The sequence below is a fragment of the Sitodiplosis mosellana genome, unplaced genomic scaffold (genome assembly GCF_009176505.1).
Source record: "Sitodiplosis mosellana isolate CC-2019 unplaced genomic scaffold, AAFC_SMos_1.0 Smas_scaffold_13, whole genome shotgun sequence".
NCBI classification, from domain to species: Eukaryota; Metazoa; Arthropoda; class Insecta; order Diptera; family Cecidomyiidae; genus Sitodiplosis; species Sitodiplosis mosellana.
In genome coordinates, this window is record NW_022595255.1 from 615,268 (window position 1) to 638,134 (window position 22,867).

Consider the following 22,867-nt stretch of genomic DNA (forward strand, 5'->3'; position numbering starts at 1 on the left):
CTTGTGTCAACTTTGCGTCAAATAAATTATTCTATTATTGCACGGGCGGCAGCTTCTTTTCGCGGGCTGTATGCAGACAATTACCATTTAGAATCCTATTCATCTTAGGTACGTGCCAAAGCTAATATGCATATCATTATATAATCGTTAAATGTGCTGACTACAAAGGAGCGCTGAAATTCTTTTTCTCTTCTCTCTTTTTTTTAATTAATCCTGGCCGACCGCGATTTGTATAACCTACTTTTTGGAACTTAATCGTGTTTTGTGTGCCAAGATAAAGAGAGGTTCTCTGCAATGGAATACGTATCTAGTATAATGAAGAAATTTGTTTCAAGCACCGAATTTTGTTTTTGGGGCAGAGAGGAAACGTAAATTAGAACTTAACTCTCATTTGGCATTATGTGTGCTTTGTATTTACACTTCATTCGAAAGACTCTTTTAAACGCACACTTGCGGAAATACAGAGAGCGAATATACGCGTCGCCGGCTCTTTAGGAGATCATTAATAATTTTCACGAAATCCACTTGAACCCTTCTGCTTCTTCTCTCTTGCATTTTACTTTGACTTCCACGCAGCAACACGGCAGGCTGTGTGATGATGTATTGCATTATTTGTTGTCTTGCTTCGTCGGTTTTTGATTAACAAACCAGGAAAAGACTGTAAGAATGTTGATAGCGGAGGTAAATCATAATCATGTTATCGAAAGGAGGCGCGCACTCACACACACACACACAAACAGAAGAATTCCGCTCAAAATGAATGCGAAGCATGCAAGCTAAAGTGGTGAAGCTCACGCCATGCATTTTTTATGAGAATCTCAATGCACAATGGTTGCTTTTTATCGTTTTTCATGTGTATTTTTTTATTTCTCTTTCTTTCGTTTCTTTTCATTTTTGCTGAAGCTCTTTTCTTCTCACCCATTGACACGGTTGCACGATCATTCCTTCTTTGATATATGCACCGCTATAAAGGGCACTTACACACATATAGAAAAAGAGAGAGAGAGAGAAACATTAACACAGAGAAAGACACACACATAGAACTATTTCCAGCTTTTGACCGAGCCAAACACGAGCCATGATGCATTAATGAGGCAACGTAACTTTTCAATACCAACAACGGAAATTTCATTATTCCGTAGTGCTGAGCATATGGCACCCCATGCGAATACAAACGAACCCAATGAAAATATTTCAATCAAAAACTTTGTAATCCTTCCGTAGCTCTCTCTCTCTCTTTCTCTTGCTCGTTCGCTCTCTCATGTGCAACGCCTCATGCATAAACAACAGTCGCCGCATCCGTGCGTCTTCAAACGACAAAACTACCGTTGCATATTAAAAGACGTTTCAATATATGCAGACACATTGTACGTGTATGCCTTAAATTTCTGCACGCTGTGAACACTAAACACACACACACTTCACTGAGCCGTACTTCTCATTTTGCATGGCATTTATTTGTCATTCCTACAATGATACAGACGAAGTGACAGGTGAAAACCTGCAAACAAAGTGTGTGTGACGGTGTGTGCGCTGGTGTGTTTACAAAGGGATTGGGAACGAGGAGAAAGTTAAAACGGCGCATATTTTATAATTATCAAAGGGATTTGATAATTGTCAAAGAGCAGTTCTTCCATTCCATCCGTCTAATGGAGAAATGTGTCTGTGTGTGTGTTTTTCTGCTGCTTTGAGCTTTTATTATTCAATTTGGACTTTGCCTGCAAACGGCAATGCAGCAACACAAACTGTTGACCACTTTCTGTTGTGCACACTTGCCAAATGTGGTTTTTGATATGAACCATCTAGATGCGAAGCTTAGATTGAAAGTTATAACTTTTTGCCAGTTCATTCTAGTTCATTTACTTGAAAATGGTTATTCGACGCAGTCGAGTGGTGGTAGACTGATAAGTGGACGGAAGTTTCTAACTTATAAATGTGTGGCCGCATCGTTTGCTGCTCGATTTTTAGATTTGTTTGCCACAAAATGTATATATATACATATGTATGAAAGTTCAGTAAGCCTGTTGCTTAAAACGAAAACTTCGTCTAACGCTGGCAATGATTTCTCATTAGAATGTCTACGCCAAATGGATTTTTTTCACCATTCTCTAGTATTACAACATGCAGAGCAAAGCAATTCACCAATAAACCATCGTGTGTCCGCGCACACAGTCTCAGCATGATGGAATCGTTTCCATTACTTACTTTTTCATTATTTTACAGCACAAATATTTCTCGTCGCTTTTACTTCCATCCTAACGATGTTTTATGAATGAGAGATGCCTTTGAGGCACTGCCACCGACCGATGAGATGAAGAGCAAAATACATTGATGCGAAAATCATTTGCAATAGAAAGACTGTGTATGTGCGTGTGTGTATTGTGTACACGTCTGTGCATTAGACGATTTGCTTAATCTAAGGATATGGGTTCATTGCATTGTTTGTCGGTTATCATAACTCTTGCGAGCAACGTTCGTTTAAAAATAACCCAAGCAAAGCGTAAAAATGTAAGCAATTCAGACATGAAAAAATCATGAGTAACATCGAAAGAGAGGGAGAGAGATAGAGACAAAGCGAGAAAAAAATATGCTTCACAACGATAATTCTTTTCCGTTTGCTTTCTCATGCGATGAACGGACTCACTTTGAATGGATTTTGCCTATTCTCTGTCGCTTTCTGTCTGTGTGCGTTTGCATGTATGTATATGTGTTGTTTGTAAGACAGATGAATGACGGCAATAAAAAAACATAATAATAAATTTTAAGTTTTTTTTTTGTTTTATTGCAAGCTTTCATCGAAAACTTTTTTACACATTCATTGTATTTTATATCAAAAATGGTGGGCTTTAATCCAATAAAATAACGATCCCACATAATAATCCGTTGGAAAAAATGAATAATAAAAATCCCAGGCCCATTCGGTCTCTCTCTCTCTCTCTCTCTCTGTGCTCAATGTTCATAGTCCCTCTTTCGTTCAACAATAACATATTATACCGAACCGAAAACCGAGCGAAAGGAACAAAAAATATTGCCATGAATCTTCGAAACTTTTCCAACCATCCAAGAGTGCCCAAGTAATCTTGTCAATGCTTAGGATCGCAAACAGACTTGGTGTGTGAGCAAGTTGAAAACAGAGTCCGCAAAAATACGGACCTAATCATCGATTGTCACCAAGAGCAATGTTTGCCGACGTATTTTTTCGCTCTCGATATATGAAATTCGTGTACAACGAATCAATGCTAATTCGAAAACAAACATCGATTTTTCCTTTCTTCTTTCTAATCAAAAAATTTAATAAATGGATTCTATCCCTACCCGAGTCTTTGGCTCTTAGATTATAAGATATATGAAGAAGGTGACTTTGACTTTCGGATCTTTTTGGCAATGGAGATTTTCTATTTTTGTTTTCCATGGAGAAGAGAAAGAGACAGCGAACGGGGGAGAAACGGCAATTTAGATTGAGCAAACAACAATTGGCGCACCATCCGTGGAATTTTTGAAAGTATATGCGGTTCATGGAACACATGTCTGCCGCGACACATGATATCGCCACGCTTTTCTATGTTACATCGACAACGACGACATTGAAATAATAAATCTATTCGGCTAACGATTCGATACTCGTTGCACAACACGACACAAAAATTATGCTCGAGTAAGAAACTTTAATTGGTTTCAGCTTCGCTTGTGTGTCAGCTTGTGTTCTTTTTTTTCCGTTTCCTCCCTACTCTTGTGATTTGGTTGCTTCCGTTACGCGCACGCGAGCGCCTTTAAGCTTCGTCCGCTCGCGCTCTCTATATGGAAACCTAGATGGAAACAAAAATGTCGAAATTTCCGTAATTCATTTTGCGTTTCGTTCATTTCGTATTTTCGTTATCGGTTGTGTCAATAGTCGAAATCTGCCGCATGTATAATGGCATAAATTTATAGATATGATTACGTTGGATGTTGTAAAAGATGTTGAAACGGGATGGCGGCAAAGCGTCGACTGTGGAAACGCATTCAAAAAACCCGAGCGACCATTATCAAATATATTATTTCGTAATTACGTTCCGTAGTAGAAAAAGAAAAAAAAAGACGACGAATTTCTTATACTTATCAGATGTTTAGCTGCCGTTTCATCTAGGCAACAATAACAGCTATAGTATCGCGCGCGAGAGGGAAAAAGTTCTTTTTCCTTAGATGTGAAAATGAGCGCGATCGGTCGATGCTGAAATGCACAACAAATTCCAATAATAAACTTCTCAGTTTTGGGGCATAAGCAGCGGTTTTTGCGCGTTGGTAGCTCCTAACCACTATATCTAATATTAAAAACAGTTCAGTTTTTGGTTGCTGCTTTCACTGATATGTGCATTTTGTGTGTTGTCGTACTGAAGATTTGCAAAATCCACCCACGCAATCATCAAGGGTAAATGACACAACCAAATATCAAATGAGTTTATTTTCCCTGATCTTGTGCTCTCACTCACATTCTTTTGCTATCGTTCGGTTAAGATGTTTTCTGTATTTGTACATATTTTTCGCTATTTCCATTCAAACCGCATGACATGTTTGCCGCTCTTACTATGTGAGCGCCATGTCAACTTCAGTTCGCCTCGAACGCAAAAGGAAAGCGCTAAATATAAACACAGAACAAAAAACAAATACAAAAAAGATAGCAAACGGAAAATCAGACGCCAAAAACAAAATGTATAAACGCTTCGGCAGAGAGACGCAGAAAAAAAATCACCGACATCGATGTGAGAATAAGAAGAGGAAAGCAAAAGGCATACACACTACGACTTGTTCAGATTACAGTCATGCATCCTAGCGAAATCTCTTGGAATCGGAAGATTGAAGATGAAGCGTGCTTCAAGAATGATGTTCACAATATTTCTTCTTCGTGTTTTTTCGGTGTGCGCGCAATTTTTTTTTCTCGCATCATCCTTCTACCGCTCGCTCTCTCTCTCCCCCTCTTTCTCGGTCCTTTGCCACTTTCGTCATCGTGACTGCTGTCCACATCCACTTGCTGAACACGATTTTTTCTGTGCGAACGGGCAAACCTATTTTCAAGCAAGTGATAGCGAATAATAAATTTATTATACCTTCGAGGGATTTATTTAATATATCAACAACCATGCGATGTTTTTTTCTTCTTTGCTGCGATTCACTTTTTCCTTCAACCGAAAATGTTAAATGTTTTGCCCATTGTGTGTGTGTTGCCATCGTGTACTGTGTCTTGTCTTACAATCTGCCGTTGCAATATGTGTGTAGTTATGCATAATAAATGCGATTTGGGTGAATCTTTTCTGCGACTTTTTTGCTTTTCGTGTACGGTGCACTGAAGCTTCTACTAATTTTCAGACCGTCATACTGCTTACCGTGATTCGAGCTTGTTTACCATGTGATTGAAAAATGAATATGTAACGCAAAAAACAACAGAATCAACAACAACAGAAAAAAATTATCTGTCGAATTTTTATGAATCTATTTGCAGCTCTATGCGTCAGCAACCACAGAAAAATTGGCGCTCATGTATCTCATATTCCATGAATAGGAGTTGTTATGTCGTTTTTCTTTTGAAATTCGAGATGATTGAGCCACACAACTGTCTAGCATAGCAACTTTCCACCAAAGAAACCGCCTCGGCAATATTCGCTCCTTTTTTTCCTCTTTTGCTCAGTAGCTCCATCCGTCTTTTTTAGATACTACTGATGTGTGTCAAAGTGGGCATTTTTTGGTCGTGTTTTTTTTCTCGCACAGAAACGAATTGGTCGAGAAAAAAATGAGGAAAACCGACAAATAAATTGGTTTTTCATGCCACATATAAACTGCGGGGCTGACTCGTTTTGCCCCATTTTTAGATTTAAACTGTTGAGTTGAGCAACTTTGATCGTTGTACGATAGTTTACATTGAAATAAACAATACCATTTTCATAGATGATTTCAAGTGTAATGTTTTGTTGTTTGGTTCATGCTTTTTTATCCCATGGATTGTTGTGGGCAGTTTTTCTGCTATTGGCAAGCAAATTTCTGATTCTAGGAATTTGAATTCATAATAAGTTCATGTCTAGACCCCGAGCAAGATAAAATGAGAAACGCAACGAACATGATATGTGAATAACGACTGTACTGACAAACGAAGGAAAAAAGAAGCGTTTGATGGAGATAAATGGTTAAAAATAGAAATGATAACACATTTGGTGAAGGAATGATGGAATGCCATTTTCATGTTGGGTTCGTTTTTCTTCTTCGGGTGCACAATATTTTTTTCCCGAATGTGTGTGTACTTTGGAAATGTAATATTCATTGCGTGACGATGTTTCTGGCTATTTGGAGTGCTTCGTTCATTCCATTTTCCCAGAGTTGATGGCGAATGGGTTTCAGTGACGCGCATATTAAGATATGCGAATAAACAAAAGGTTAAACGTGACATGAAATTACAAATGTTACCGAATCCACAGAACTGTGGTTACTCACTACTTCTGATGCTGTTACTACTGCAGCATGTAAATATATTTGCGCTTTTGTTAACTCACTCGCAGCAAAAATTAAATCGTAACGCTTGCTCCGTGTAAAATGCATGCACACCACAAAACGAGAGTGAAACTTAATTTTGCTGCCACTCGTCCTTTTTGCGTGCGCATTTAAATTGTATGCATTTGAAATCGTGCTAAATTCGAAAATGTGTGAACGGAAAATTGAGCATGAAATATGGGAATTTTCTCCTTCGAAGCAACGTGCTTGGTATTTTTTGTTTCGTTTTGAGAAGCTATTTTAACTTTTCAAAAAAAAAATCAGCAAAATATCGTCGAGGAAGTAGATTTGGAGGAACTTCTTTTTTTGTACATTGAGATTTGGATTTAAATGAAACGGGTTGCCATTTGAACCAAACAAGTTGACTACGAAATTAATAGCTGAGAGAGAAAAAAACTACTGAACGAATCCGTTTGTGGGCCATTTCTTTACGCTCGAAGTATTGTTCGCTCTAAAACATTTTTGACAATTAACATCGAAATTTTGATGTGAGTTCAACGAGGATAAAATTAGAAAGGTTTTTTTTGCTGTGCTGAAAAGGACGCTGCGAGGCATTTAATTTCAACTCCAATTTTCAGTATAAATAGAAACGGCAAAAGCATACAAATGGAAACGAATTGCGATTTTTCCAAAGTCTTTCGCATTTCCATGGCACGTGTGTGTGTATATCCTGAAAATGGCATATTTAGGGCTTTGATGCTTCGCCTATTTCACAATGTTTGAAATTCACATTCGCCCATTTTGTTCATTGGCAAATTAGAAAAAGCAGCTTCACAGACGACAGAAAAAAAAATAACAATAGCGAAAGAAAACGTCAAAAAGGTAGAGAGAAAGAATCGTTTACCTCTTTAATTATGTCATGAGTTGGCAATCTCTTTTAGAATTAACTCCCAGACGATTTTGCCAGCCACCTTGGTGCAAAGCTTAGGATTGAATTCCTAGAGGAACTTGCCCTTTTGTGGCCATTTTGACATACACACCGACGAATTGCGTCGCTCCGAATACTGCACCGTCACCACCGTATGCTACGTATTGATATGGTAGGGATTATACTTCGGTTCATTTTCGTTCATCAACACCATCTAAATCAATTCGGAGAAGGCAATCGAACCAGAGCCAACATTAAACACTGGAATGGTGTGCAGGCAATAGGCTGGGATGGCATACATCAAATCTTATCTCGATCATTATTATTTTCGTTACGTTTGACATTTAGTACACGTTGCGAGGGAGAGAGTGAAACAATATGACGCCAATTCCAATACAAACAAACGGAACAAAACGTTTTTGTGAATCCGTTTTGTCTGCCCGAAAACGGCTAAAGATTCTATGGGGCCACACACGTTCTCACACACTTCCCGTATTCCGTTTGCTCGTTGAATTTTGTACCCGAAAATCCATTTAATTTATTTCTTTTACATGGCGACGGAATTAAAGACGAGAATAAAATGTGCGCGTTATGTTACTGTGCCGAACGAATGTGAGGTTTTTTCCCGCCAGCAAACGCAAACGAAAAGCGCTTTACGATTAAAATCTTTCTCGTTTACCGCGTTGGTTCGATGCCTCCATTGAAGTTCGTAGCCAATTTGAGAAACAGCAGATTACATAGTACATGCATGTGATCTAAGCGCTCTTAGATTACAGTCACAATGTGACTGAGTCACATATATATACACAAAAGAGAAATTGATTTTTTGTGTGCTTTCCATTAGCAATTCTGTAGCGTTTGAGAAAAAGGGGGAGCAAGACCAACCGAACCACCCAAATGATGGAAGAGAAAACAGTCAAATGCCAAATAAAACAGGCATTGAAAAAAAGATTCAAGCTTCATTAGCGAAACAGCTTTTGATCAGGCTTCAGTGTCTGTGCATTTGTGTATGGGAATTCGCTCTGCTTTTTTTATGTGCCGACAACATTGTTGCCGCTTTTGTGCCGCTGCCACGTTTCGGATAGAGACATAGAAAACAAGAGCGCCTGCAGTCATAGACAAATCGTAAATCAGATTTGGCATGAAAGCAACAGACAAATGTGGGAAAATATTCGAGTGATCGAGAAATAAAAAACAATCACAACGCAGAAAATAGCACAAGCAAATGTGTTGCACAATTAATAAATGTTACATCACGTTGTACAATGTACATAGTTCAATTTCCACATTCGCATTGATTGTATTATTGCCTCTTTCACTCATTGGGATACAATTTTGTAATACATTGATTTTTGCAAAATTAAAATTTGAAATTGTATACATGAATTTAAATAATTTGGTGAATAAAACCCATTGTTCGCAACTCATTTAATATTGATCATATTCATACATTTTGATATAACCAATGAATATATATTTTATATTGTTAAAACAAAAAAGCTCATGCTTAAAAATAACAATTTTGTGCATCGTCGCGTCGACAAAAAACAACCTTTTTTTGAATCCACTCAACGGGCACCATTGATTGATTTGGGTATTTTATGGAACAAATTGAAAAGTGCTCGAGTGCAGGGCTCAAGTGGTTTTCTGCGAAGATATTATCTGTTCTCATCATTTTACGCATCTCGAAAGGTCTCGACAAGTATGAAATTGGTCTGAAGAATATGATTGGATTTGTAACTGAGATAAACAAAATCCTTAATGTGAAAAAGAATGTTGACTACATTGATGTACAATATGCTGAAGTAAAAAATATAATTCGTCTAGTCATTTCAAGTTAGATACGCGAGTACTTGCGTAAATGAAACAATGGCCATTAAATTAGAGGCTGCAAATCAAGTTTTATTTTTTAACAGAAAAAAGGGATTAAGAAATCCTTGTTCAATGTACATTGTCGAACTAAGTTCTGTGTTCAAGATTCAAATTCTATTAAATGGTTGCCTTATCTTTCAGTGAAATCCAGCTCGCATTTATTCGCGGTATTTCAATTAAAATTTCATTCAAAGTCGATATTGCATTTTCCATTATTATTCGGGCTAAAATATTGATAGTTTTATCTTGGCGAACAGTCCAGACACCAAGACCAAGAGGCAACGACATTGTATAAATATTTGTTGTTGTTGCTAGTGAACTGGCAGCATAAAAGCGTGTGTAATTTTCAAAACAGAGAGTAAACTTTATTATTATTATTGAAAAAAACATAATTAATATTGAATGGATAAAAAAAATTTGGTAGTTTGAACAATATTTTATCAAATTAAAACAAATGAAGTAGAATATCTCGTTCGAAAATTAATCAAGCAAATATTTTCCACAAATGATGGAACAAAATTATTTTGGAGCAAAATATTTAAGTTCAATCTTTTGAACTTTCAAAGTTTCATCCTTAAACCAATGCTTTTGAACAGATTTTCGGTAATAAAATATAATAAAACTCTGCAATTTCCATTTTATATATTCTGCAATCTGCATTGTTATAGTTTGCGCTAATTGTATCGTTCTCAGAAGCGAACTAAGCATAATATGGCATTTCTATGCAAAAATTGTGTAAATTTCATTCATTTATTCAATTAACACAGACCTGGTTATTAGTTTTTCTTAATTTATGAATTCGGCGTACATCCTTGGATGATAAACCTTTGAAATCGCACAGCACTTTGAAGTATGTATACTAGGGCGGGTCGATTTGTAGGGAGTGAAAAAATTCGACAATTTCCCTATGATTTCCGTATTCTATGGGTTATTTCAAGAAAATTTGCCCAAGGAACCATACCTCTATCGTTAAAATCGAGTCCCCTACTTTTTGTAGGTAGATTTTTTTCCAAAATTGACGTTCGTAAGAAATGTTACCTACACGTTCACATCCATAACTCAAAAACTATCGATCGGATCTAATCGCCAGTAGGCGCGTTGGAAAGGTGAGCTCATTCTGATCAATTTACAAAACAAAACCTCCAACATTGGTCCTACGGTTCAAAAGTTACGGGCATTTTTGTCCAAATTTTGAACCATTTTTCCATTTTTTTCATGATTTTGTCCAAAAATATTACTTTCATGGCCATTTTTTAGGCTCAATCCATTATTTTATTCAATTTACAATTCAAAACGAAGAGTTTAAGCCCAAATTTATCGAATTCGGTTGATTAGTTCAGGCGATATTGCTAAAACAAAATAACACATAAAACCAACTTTTTGATTTTTTTTCCCCTTTTTATTTTTTTTTCTACAAAAATTCAAATTAAGAGATAATAAAGTATCTATCAACCTATAATCAAAAAAAAAATATTCAATTTGAGCGAAATATAACGTATTTTTTCAAAACAATACTCTTTATCAACATAAGTGTATAATATACACTGTATATCGACATGTGTTACAGATTACAAGCAACGCCACCATGCTTGACATGTGTGAGATCATACTTTATTGTTTACAACTCAATATAGGGACTGAATATCGGCGTAAAATGTGTTATTCCTATTGCGACGATTCAAATGGCTATTTTTCATATACGCACCAATACATTGTCACACACTGGCATCGTCTCTGTTGTGTTGAATGTATTGAGCACGTTGTTGAGCGCGCAATTCACAATACATTCAACACAACAGAGACGATGCCAGTGTGTGACAATGTATTGGTGCGTATATGAAAAAAAGCATATAATATTGCAGTGTATGCTAGTTTTGTTTGAGCGTCATTTCAGTGAAGTGTTACTTGAAATAACTAACAAATAATCAAACTATTTTGAAATTTAGAAAAGATTTAAAGGTAAGTGTAAAAACATTGCTTACTATTATAGTTAATAGTTATATTATTATTCTATGAAAAACAAATTTAATTCTTTTAGTGACGATTTAAAAAATGGATTCAGAGCCTGATTCATCGCAAGATCCAACAGATACCCAACGCAGTAGTTTGCAACATTTGGTCTCTCATGATGTTTTTTCTTTTGGCGTGGCTTGTGAATTACCTGATATTAATCTGTCAACAAAACGAGATATATTGAAGTATTATTTTTTCTTGGCCGAACGTTCAAAAGCCCTAAGCAAAATGTTTTCGTATAAAACACTTACTCCCCAAGTAGCAGACAGATTGTTCGAAATTTGGAGTCAACTTAATATTGAACTTATACTCAAAGGTAGCATCATTAGAAAATTGAATGCTTTCATTGACGCATATTATAATGCAGTTAAACAACGAGTAAAACGCGCAACAGAATTCCAAAAGTTCGTAGAATCAACAAACGAATTATTCAACATTGGAAAATGTAAATGCAACTTGAAAGAAAACGACTGCTCATGTGGATCTATCCCAGAAAACTTAAACTATTTCATGCGCGATCAATATAATGACAGAATACAAACGATACCGGAACACGATAGTGGAAGTGAAGAGACGATACCAACGACTATACCAACAATCCCAGTGAGCAACGATCCTACATACACACCAGATGATGACGAAATGGAAGTTGATGTGAGAGGAGTTTCAGAATTAGTTCTATCACCACAAACATACACTCACAGATACAATACTAAAAACTATGCAATGATGTGTGACAGATTTGGTGTGCATGATAGAATGGGATCAGCATTGGCAACAGCTCTGATGGAAGACCTGGGCGTAAAAGATGCTCATGACAATCTTGTCATCATGGATAAAAGTAAACTTCGTAGAGAAAGAGAAAAATGGAGACAAGATGCACTTCGTAAGCGGTATGATGGCTCGAATTTGATATCATTTTCATTCGACGGCAGAAAAAATGATGCTCTAACTTTAGAAAAAATTGATGAGAAGTTGCATCCAAGGATGGTTAAAGAACCTCATCTAGTTGTTTTGAGGGAACCAAATTCTCAATTGATAGGCTACACAAAAGTAGAAAGTGAAACTGCGGAAAGCAAAGTCAACAAATTGATCGAATTCTTCCAAGAAAAACAACTGTCTCTCGATTCATTAATTGCCATATGCTCTGATGGTGAACCAACAAATACTGGCGTACACGGTGGAGTTTTGCGACTATTCGAAAAACTGTTAACTATATAATAAAAGTATACACGCCAATGTATTTCAATGTTAAGTATCATAGCTCTGCCGTATACGGTAGTACATTACTTTTTAAATTTATTACTTGGACCCGATTTTTACCATCGAATTTACGTCAAGTTGTAAATACAGTAATTCAAGATAATGCATATTTTGCACACTCAGAAAATATCTTGCTATCTATGTTGTTCGATGATAGAATGGAAAAACGAAACATTGCTATCAAGAAGATTTTACATTACCGAAGAGATATTGTCGACCCAACGGAACTTAGAGTTTATAAAAAACCTCTTATAAACTTTAATTGTACGGAATATACAAATATGATTGATTTAAATGACGATACCATTTTATTCGAACCACCGTTTACGCAAAGTCATTCGTATGAACATTTGGAGGGATATTTAAATTACGAAGAGCCACCATTCGATGATCCACAAATTCCTTTACACATCCAAGGAACGGAAAGACATATCCAATTGCTGGCTGCCACTGCTAAACGAGTTGCAGGAAAGAATGTAGAAGGCGCTATGGCGACGACATTAGAGAGCCGTGAGAAAACACCCAGACTTGAAAGCAAACAAGACTTTCAGAAAAAATAATGTTTTTTTTCACATTTTTTCTTTTACTACACTCAAATTGAATATTTTTTTTTTGATTATAGGTTGATAGATACTTTATTATCTCTTAATTTGAATTTTTGTAGAAAAAAAAATAAAAAGGGGAAAAAAAATCAAAAAGTTGGTTTTATGTGTTATTTTGTTTTAGCAATATCGCCTGAACTAATCAACCGAATTCGATAAATTTGGGCTTAAACTCTTCGTTTTGAATTGTAAATTGAATAAAATAATGGATTGAGCCTAAAAAATGGCCATGAAAGTAATATTTTTGGACAAAATCATGAAAAAAATGGAAAAATGGTTCAAAATTTGGACAAAAATGCCCGTAACTTTTGAACCGTAGGACCAATGTTGGAGGTTTTGTTTTGTAAATTGATCAGAATGAGCTCACCTTTCCAACGCGCCTACTGGCGATTAGATCCGATCGATAGTTTTTGAGTTATGGATGTGAACGTGTAGGTAACATTTCTTACGAACGTCAATTTTGGAAAAAAATCTACCTACAAAAAGTAGGGGACTCGATTTTAACGATAGAGGTATGGTTCCTTGGGCAAATTTTCTTGAAATAACCCATAGAATACGGAAATCATAGGGAAATTGTCGAAAAAAAAATCGACCCGCCCTAATGTATACCCTTGTCTGTGTGTTTGAAGTTCCAAAAAAAAAGTGTTTCTGCAAAAATGAGCCTCATGGGCGCCTTTTCCATGCCGTGTAGAAGGCTCATCAAAAATTCATTGCGTTGCAAGTATTTGCATAAGCCTGTGTCAGACATTTCACTGTTAGTTAGCCCCATATTACCGTTTTAAAGTCGACGCATAAAAAAGTTATGTTTATGATTTGTTGCCAACAACAGCAGTCTGAGCAGCAGTGTCACGCGTAAAATCCCCTTCAAATAACTACTAAAGAAAACAAATAACACGGCGATAATCAAGTATGTGTGTGTAAATATCAGTCGTCTTGAAAGTGGAAAAGTTTGCGATTTTCTCGCATTCACGCGTCTGATCATCTTTTACGATTTATACATTGAATTTATGACACCAATCTAAATCAAGAAATTCTCACACGCCCCTGCAATCCCAAAAGTGAATCTCATTTTATCCATTTATTCAACATTTCATTAGCAGATGGTATCATAAATTGCAAACACATCAGCTGGTTGATGCTCTGTCGCTCCATGTGACGACGGCAACATTAGACGAAGTGTTCGGTATAAAGCCAACGAAAATCCTGTCGCAACTAATTTATAGAGATTGTCGAAGCACCTGAAAATGGCATCCAGCCGTGAAAAGTCATGAAGATAGCATATTTCAATGTTTTTTTTCGTTGCAAATTTTATTATGAAACGTTTGTTAAAATGTATCGAGGGTGTATGTATGCGTATTAAGTGAATATCAATTAACTAAATTAATTAAAGCCACTTTAAAATTGTCTCCTGTTTGGCTTTAATGAGCGTGGGTTGATTAATTCGACTTATTTCCAGACTTTTAAGATCCTGAGAGTTTCGTTTGAGTAAAGAGAAAAAAGAAATGGGGTGAAACAAGTCTTTCAAGGGTTAAGGGGAAGGTTATTTCTTTTCTGAAATTAATGAAGCACAGATTTTATTGACGAGAAAAAGGGGGAAAACCAAATCTAACAGACAGAATGGTGGTTTTAAGGCCTAGGTCAGAATAACAATTGTTCTTTTGTTTCTTGTTTTTCTTTCTGTTTCTGTTTCATCGGATCATTGAGCTGTTTTGTCCTTGGGAGCGCATCTTTGATACTGTGCAGTAATTAGCAGCCCAAAAATAATTATTTTCATGTTGGATTATAGTTTTACGTAACATATTTCGACTTTTTCAGAAAAATTGTTTTTTTTAACAAAATTCGACTTTGAAATTCTGGGGTTTTAAATTCGGATTTTGTTCAGTTTTTCACGAAGAATTTTGTGGTGGTTTCAGTTTGAAGGTTCGATTGAGCATTTCGAAAAATTAACCCAAAAACGCTAGTTAATACCGACCTTATTAACATATTAATAAGATAATTGATCTTATTAACGAGCATTTTTGGGTTAATTTTTCAAAATGCTCAATCGAACCTTCAAACTGAAACCACCACAAAATTCTTCGTGAAAAACTGAACAAAATCCGAATTTAAAACCCCAGAATTTCAAAATCGAATTTTGTTAAAAAACAGTTTTTCTGAAAAAGTCGAAATATTTTGCGTAAAACTATATGTTGGATAACGTCAATCTTTTGCCAATCACTTCAAAGAGACTTACCGATTCGGAGAAATGATTCGGTCCCAATTGTTTGCGAACATAAGACAAATGGATTGAAAATAAGCAAAAAAACACGCCATCTCTCTCATCGCTGGACAATTACAAGAGGTCGACAAGATTAATGACACCAAATTCACAGCTATTATCGCATTGAATGTCTATCAATATTGCGTTTAGGTATTTGTTTTGCTTCTTCTTTCTTTCTTTCTATTTATAAATAAATCGGGTCAAGTTTATGCTGTATGCGTGTCGCCATAAGAGCTACTAATCTGAAAAAAAGTTTTTTCTTCTCGTTGCTGTCATGAAATCCTTTTCGATCCGAAACCCATATCCATTTGAAAATTTTCGCACACTTTTTCGTCATTTTCTCAGCAGTGCACGAAGAGATTATGGATTATATCATTCAATTGAATCTTTAATTTCGATGAGCAGACTGCAGTATTTCAAAGCGAGAAAAGCGATACGATGGCATTTAAAATCGCTTAAAATGTCACATTGCCAGTTCAAAGGTATTAGTCAATTTCGTGACTGCACAATATGAATAAAAACGAAGTTTTAAAAACAACTTTTGTTTTTGTTTACATGTCAACCCCTTTTGTTCTCTTTGTCGAGGCGTTACAACGTTTATAAATACAAAGATAGAGGAACAGTAGATAAAATTGGCGCAAAATAGAGACAGCAGAAGGGAGAAAAAATATCGAAAAACTTTTTGATAAATGGCTGGTGGAAAAAGTTTTTGCCACTCGATGAGCAATTTTCAGTTTAATGAAAGAAAATGAAAAACACACTCGTGCACGGGTTGTGTGTGTGCGCGCGCGTTTATTTCGCATGGGAAATTAATTATTATGTTCAATTTGAGAGATTGCGCGTACATGTTCGCAGTTTATATCGCGTGTGCAAAACAATTAATGAACCAGATAATTTCATTGGAATTGTTCTTTAAACGGTCAATTTGCCGTGCAGTACAATCCAATATTTTTTGCGTTCGCAAAATGAAAAGTTATCGCACCCGTTTGCGATGAAGGAACACATAACATTGCGACTACGTGCAAAACTTGAATTGCCATTTGTAAAGCCGAAAAATTGCTTCTAATGAACATTTATCAAGAATAAATGGTTGGAACGAATGATGGGAAAGAAGAAAAAAGAAAATTACTACAATTGATAATCTTTGTGAAAAGTTTGTGTGTGAGTCGGTGACAAGCTGCGCGACCGACATGAACTGGCTGGGTGCATTAGCTGTGATGTGTCACACCAAAAGCATCAGTGATAAATTTCCACTGGTTGATTGCCTTCACTGTGAGGCGCACACCCACACATTTCGTCGCCTCGAAACAAATTCACCCACCAGTGGTAGCAGCAGCTTTATCCAGTGCAAATGAATCGACAGTAGGAGATAACATTCGATGTTTAGCTCGAATCACAGTTGGTTATTTTCTTGATCACACTCGCTTTTTCATCTCATTTCTGTTTTTCTCTTCTGCTTTTCTCGTCTTGTTGCCATATTTTAATCTTTTAAATTTACTTTTGCGTCGCTTTCAAAAGTATTCACTCGAGAGACTGGTTTCAAAGTTAGCTTCATGTGTCATCATCGAATTCTTTGGTCGTTGGAAAAACTTTCGCCCATGATAAATGGTTATTAGTTTCATTGTAGTTTTGCTGCTGCTGCTGCATTCGTTCGATTTTTCTGCAACAACGTAAATTCAATTCAATTTCAATTTTTCTTCATTGCGCGCAAGCAAATCGGCTCTATCCCAAGCAGCTAGTAATAACAGCCGCAATTGTGCATTCATACACACATATTCAAGGCCAAATAGTGTGCAAATGAAGGAATTGAAAAGTTTTTTTTGTGGTGATGCTCAGAAAATGATGAGCCACACGAAATGGGTTTCAACTAACTCAATATTTTTCGAATAGATGAATGGAAAAATGTGCTTCTTCATGCACTGAATGAAGAAGAGAGGGCGAGGGAAAAAAGCGAGCACCTTTTGCCTCGAGAATTTGATGTAATTTTTTTACAATGCATACACACACATACTCACAAAGCGGATAGAAGGAAGAAAAGTGAAGGGGAAAAAATGATTGAAGTGGGTGAAAATGCTTTAACTTAAACCGCATAACACTTGAAATGCGAAGTGCATACAAAGGCTGTATTCTGATGGGAAAATGCGAACAAAAATCCGATTAAAATAGAAACTCGCTATATAGCGCAGATCATAGAGCATCAAGTGTGTGCGAAATGAAGAGCATGCTTGCACTTTTGCGAAAAAGATGCATAATAATTTATCCCGTCTCGTGAAAATGGAATAACGAACAATAATGGAAAGAAAAACGAACGACGATGAATACAACTTTAGACTTGGGTTTTTTTGCTTTGCAGTCGATCTTTCCCTTTCCCGCTTGCGAGAACGCTGAAATTTCAATTTACATAACTTAACAAAGTCGGATACAGCCATGGCCGTCGTCGTTATCATTATTATGCGCATCACCACCATAAGACCTGGCAGTTTGTACAGTTTTGGTTTGAGAGCCAATGAAAACCAAAACGCGCCACACAATCACTATCTCAATGCGTTTGGTTCAGTGAATTCTCTTGTGGGTTAGCATGACACCGTATAGTAGCATTCGACACCCAAGGGCTATAATATCTCACAGAGTAAATGCTCTGCAAGAACAACAAACAGTGTGCTGCACACAAAATTAACTTGAGCTACCAATTTTCCATTACAATACCGCATTCTTATTCCGTCGACGCTCTCTCTCTCTCTCTCTCTCTCTCTCTCTCTCTCTCTCTCTCACCCCTTTCTATATGTGCGGGTTTTTTCCTTCTTTTGGGATGGATTTCAAGAAAAATCATTTCAAAAACATTGAATGAAAAGCAAATTTACCACAATTTCCACTTAACTAAAAATCAAGTGGCGTACAATTAATGCCTTTCTTGACGAACTTCGAGGCTATGAAAAGGGTTTGGTCTTCAAATAAATATGAAATCTTTTGGTCGGCTTTCTCTCGGACCACAGTTCTGCGGGCTTTGTGCACGGCAAATAGCGAGATGTGTGTGTTTGTGTGTTTGGGTGAAAGCATGCATTTTATTCGAATTTGAATGAAGTTTATTGCGCTAATAACAACCGTCAGTAATTCAGCCAGCGGGTGTAGTATGAACGTTAAATATCCGGGCGGGGAAATGCAGTTAAACCAACTTTTATGCATGCATACAAATTATAATGGTGCACCAACCACTTGCAGTTTCTATTTAATAGCAGCGCTCTGTAGATTATTCATTAAAGAGAGTGCATGAAAGTTGTGTGCAGATTCAGATTGACCGATGCGAATGCTTTCAACCCAACATCTTTTTTACATTTTCAAGATAAGCGCAGAATGCGATCGTAGCGCTCGTGTTTTTCTCGTCTTTGTTTCATGTTGCTTGGCATATATGGAGCGGGCGAGTGAGTGAAAGACGGAAATTTCCACCGAAACTCCGTTTTTCAAAACCAACTTTGAACTGGCGTTCTAGATCGTGGTCGATATTTTGCCAAAATTCCGTAGGTGAGAAACTGATCAAAAAGTGGGTGAATCAAGTGAAATAGTTCAATGTTGGAAATAATTTCACTGAGATTTGCCAAAAGAAATAAATTTCAACTAAATAGGCCAATCAAAACGGCTTGTTAACTAGATGGAATTCAACTCTTATGCTCTTGTATTACTGCACTTAAAACATTTACGTATACGAAATTGGCAGTATTATTATTGCGCACAACGATATCGCTCGATTCAGTATGTGTGTGATGGTGCACACGATGGTGGTTTTTCGACAATTTTCGCCCCAAAAACTTCGCTTAATTATTTTCTGAACAATGGTTTAATCGCGAGCATGACTGAGTTGATATTTGTTTCGAGTGCATGGCAACAATTTCGGTGGTTTCACCGTGGCCCGAGTATGCCATTTGCAGCTCGAACGCAACTTAGTGAATAAGGTGACACCGTGAGTACGTTGCAACGGTTCTTTTGAAAAAAGGAAAAAACAAGCTGAAAATATTCGTAGTGTAAGATTGTAATTAAAAGCCAAATAGAAAAGTAAACTTTTGCATGATGACATGTTCTCGCACATCAAGTGAGTGAAGGAGACGCGTTTCTTATTCAAATATGTCTTCGTGTGTTCTGGTGTGTTCAAGCACATCTCGCATGCAAAGGCTAAATATTTACGAAAAAAACAAAAGAAATGCAAAGATCAAACCAAATGAATGAGCGCGCGCAAACACAGCAACCAGTTAAGCGTAAAGTGAGAGGCGTGCTTGTTAACGAGCGTACAGTGTATTGTACAATGTTCACATTTTTGCTATAGATACTAGCGGTTCCATTTAAACGGCGATAATAAATTTGCACGCGGAAAGCTTTTCCGTATGATTTCAGCTTTTGTCACTGACATTACCCTTCTGCTCGGTTGTGGTATGGGTATGGGAACAAGTGCAAACGCGAGTGCTCGCGCTACTGTGGTCCTCTTTTATGTTCATTTGCGATGGTTCATTACGATATGAGAGACAGTTGTCGGAATTCTTGCGATGGTTTTTCACTCGGCAAATTCGTTATCGCAACAGTTTTATGTTAACGTGCGCGCCGTGTAAGAGACAGAAAGAGAGAGAAGCGGTTTTGTTTGTTGATTCAGTTACGCGGCATGTGAGTTTGTGTGTGTGTGGGTGCAGTGAAGAGCTTATGCAACGTAAATGATGTTGAAAAGAGACTCGTTGACGGCAATATAAACGTTATTATGAATGACATGCTCGCTATCTCGCAGCTAGTTGATGATCTCGCACAACATCTTGCCATTTTTTGCTCATCTGAAATTTATGATTGGCGAGGCAAAGTCGGTGAGCGTTTTTTCCTCTCTTTCCCTTTCTCTCTCTCTCTCTCTATCTCTCTCTCTCTCTCTCTCTCTCTCTTTCTCTCGCTCGCTCGCTGTGTTACCGTCACTTTGATAAAAAGTTGCAGAATAATTTTTTTTCGTGCTGTTGTTGTCGTTGTTGCCATTTTCGCTGCCAGAATCATCCATTTACACGTATGACTTGTATCATATTTTAACAGATAAACGCAAGCACCCCTGGTGTTGACAATGTCAACGTCACCTGTTTCACCACTATTTTTGCGCTAGCAACGCGACAACTCATAACTAAATTCATACACTGATGTTAAAAGACGGTGAATAGCAACGAGAAAAAAAATTCCATTCCATTTAGTGGAATTCATAAATTTACCAAGCTCTTACACTCGAACTAAATAGAAAAAAATTACCACTTGATGACAATTTAAGCACATACTCGAGGAAATAAAATCCAAATTATTACCAGTTGTGTGGTTTGATTTCATGAGTTTCGTGGTGGCAACACAAAAAGTCACTACACGAAGTAACGAAAAATATTCGAGATGAGCAAACTGTTTACTCGTGCTGTTGCTGCTAGTGTTATTGCTCTGATATATTTAATATAAAAGTAGCCAAAGAAAAGGCGAGCATCTATGTGTATGCGAAATAGTTTTAGTGAATTTCTTTTTTATTTGTGGCAACATAAAGGGTTATCTATGCTCATATGATACATCTAACTATCCGTTAAATTCTAAATGAATTCGTTGAAGGAATTTGCGGTTTTCAAAACCGTCCCCAGCAAATATATGTCACTTAATAAGAGCATACCATCTGGGTAGAAAGAGAGGGGACATTTGCTCATACGTCAGCGACGACATTAAAGGGCCGAATGGAATTCCAGCTGCTTTTTCCTCCGAGTTTCATGCATTCACATAAATTTCGAAGCCAAACTAAATTGAATCAAAAAAGACAGGGAGAGAGAGAGAGAGAGCGAACCAAAACAGGGAGATTGCAAAAATTTGGCACTTCGTGTTTCTAATACAGCGAAAAAAAATTGTTTCGTGCGGATTTGTGTTTTATTTTATTACGTTGGTACTACTTAGGTATGCAGCGAGCGAAAAACATTTCCATGTTAAAGTGATTCGTATTACCCGTATAACTCACAAGCGCCGCCGGGAGAGAGACAGAGTCAGAGACTCAACCTCAGAGTCAGAGCCAGAGACAAAAAACCTAATCAAATATGTGCTGTTAAATGCTATTTACATTTTTCATTGACACAGCTTTCATAAACCATTTTCCACGTAGAGCTTTTCGATGATGAAGGCTTCAGTGCGCTTGGAAATGCCGCTTTTTCTGCTGCGTTGAGTTTCGAGATTTGATTAAATCTTTTTTTATGATACAATTTCATCAGTTCGGTTTGTTCACTTGGCTGTGATAAATCATCAGAATATGGTTAGATCGAACAACCGCGTATTTGTACTTGATGGAGGAATTAAATATTTGTCAAAAATGTATTATATTAAATGACGTCAAGGCGGAAATGTATTAATCGGAAAAGTAGTAGATCGAACTCTAATAGGAAAAAAGCCATACAACAATTTTGTAGAAACGTTCGGAAATCAGAACGTTGATTTGATGAACAAGACAGAGCACATCCGCTATTTGGAGAGCGTGTTATGAGCTGATGTCAGCAGCACTAACTAACGTCAGCTGCTGATATCAGCTGCTGACGAATATGCGTTGCGTTGTTTCAACGTATTTGCAGTATAAAAACGAAAGGGTTAGCAATCATAACAATGGATCGTTCAATCATAACATTGGTATGTTTGGAGGATATCTCATTTTTATACTGCAAATGCGTTAAAACAACTCAACGCATACTCGTCAGCATACTGACGTTACATAGTGCTGCTGACATCAGCTCATAACACGCTCTGATTATTTGTTTCAAACCAATTCCACGAAAATGGCCAATTAATTTGATTAAATAATCTGAAAACATTTTTTACTCATCAATTTGTAATATTGCATCAATATGCGTAAATATAAAACATAAATGACAGATATGTAAACTATTCGAGCAAGGAAAAAAAAACATTGGTCAAAATAGTGACATTTTCATCATCATCATATTTTTCATACGCTGCTATGCTTGAATTTCAAAAAAATAAAAATCCAATAACAACGAATGCTCGAAATGGCCATAAAAACGACGCCCAAATCTATGCTCTTCATCTTTGCAAAATACATCGATATGATCGCACATTGTATTGGAAATATTTCCTGGAAATGCCAATCGGTTTAAAATCGAACCATGTTGCACACCGCATCATCAATGTTCCACACCAAATCATTGCGGCAGCAAAAAAAGGGTATAAACATCAATGCTGTTAATCTAGGAACTATATACCTCCCGTGCGGGTGGATTTTATTAGCAAAACTTTATCGGAAAATGGTTTGAATTTATTTTTTCGACCCACATTTTTGGAGCTTCAAATTTTAAAACTTTTGGTATTTGAGCTACCCTAGTGCGCAATCACCATCAATCGAGGTGAATGCTAGTTTGCTAGTTTGGGTGTGTGTGTATATTTCTCTCTCTCTCTCTCTCTCTCTCTCTCTCTCTCTCTCTCTCTCTCTCTCTCTCT

At 36.8% G+C, this 22,867-nt stretch overlaps 2 protein-coding genes across 4 annotated transcripts in view; one reads left to right on the forward strand and one right to left on the reverse strand.

Moving 5' to 3' along the window:
- Window positions 1–22,867, reverse strand: part of LOC129567889 (uncharacterized) — a 181,919-nt gene that overhangs the window by 117,009 nt on the left and 42,043 nt on the right. The window lies entirely within an intron of this gene.
- LOC129567891 (uncharacterized) lies at window positions 11,048–13,730 on the forward strand. Its single transcript, XM_055445256.1, has 2 exons — window positions 11,048–11,215; window positions 11,295–13,730. The coding sequence occupies exon 2, from the start codon at window positions 11,309–11,311 to the stop codon at window positions 12,488–12,490; it is 1,182 nt and encodes a 393-aa protein (XP_055301231.1). The 5' UTR covers window positions 11,048–11,215; window positions 11,295–11,308; the 3' UTR covers window positions 12,491–13,730.

Bases quoted from the DNA above. Each gene is read 5' to 3' on its own strand.
- LOC129567891 (XM_055445256.1), top strand. From the start codon at position 11,309: ATGGATTCAGAGCCTGATTCATCGCAAGATCCAACAGATACCCAACGC.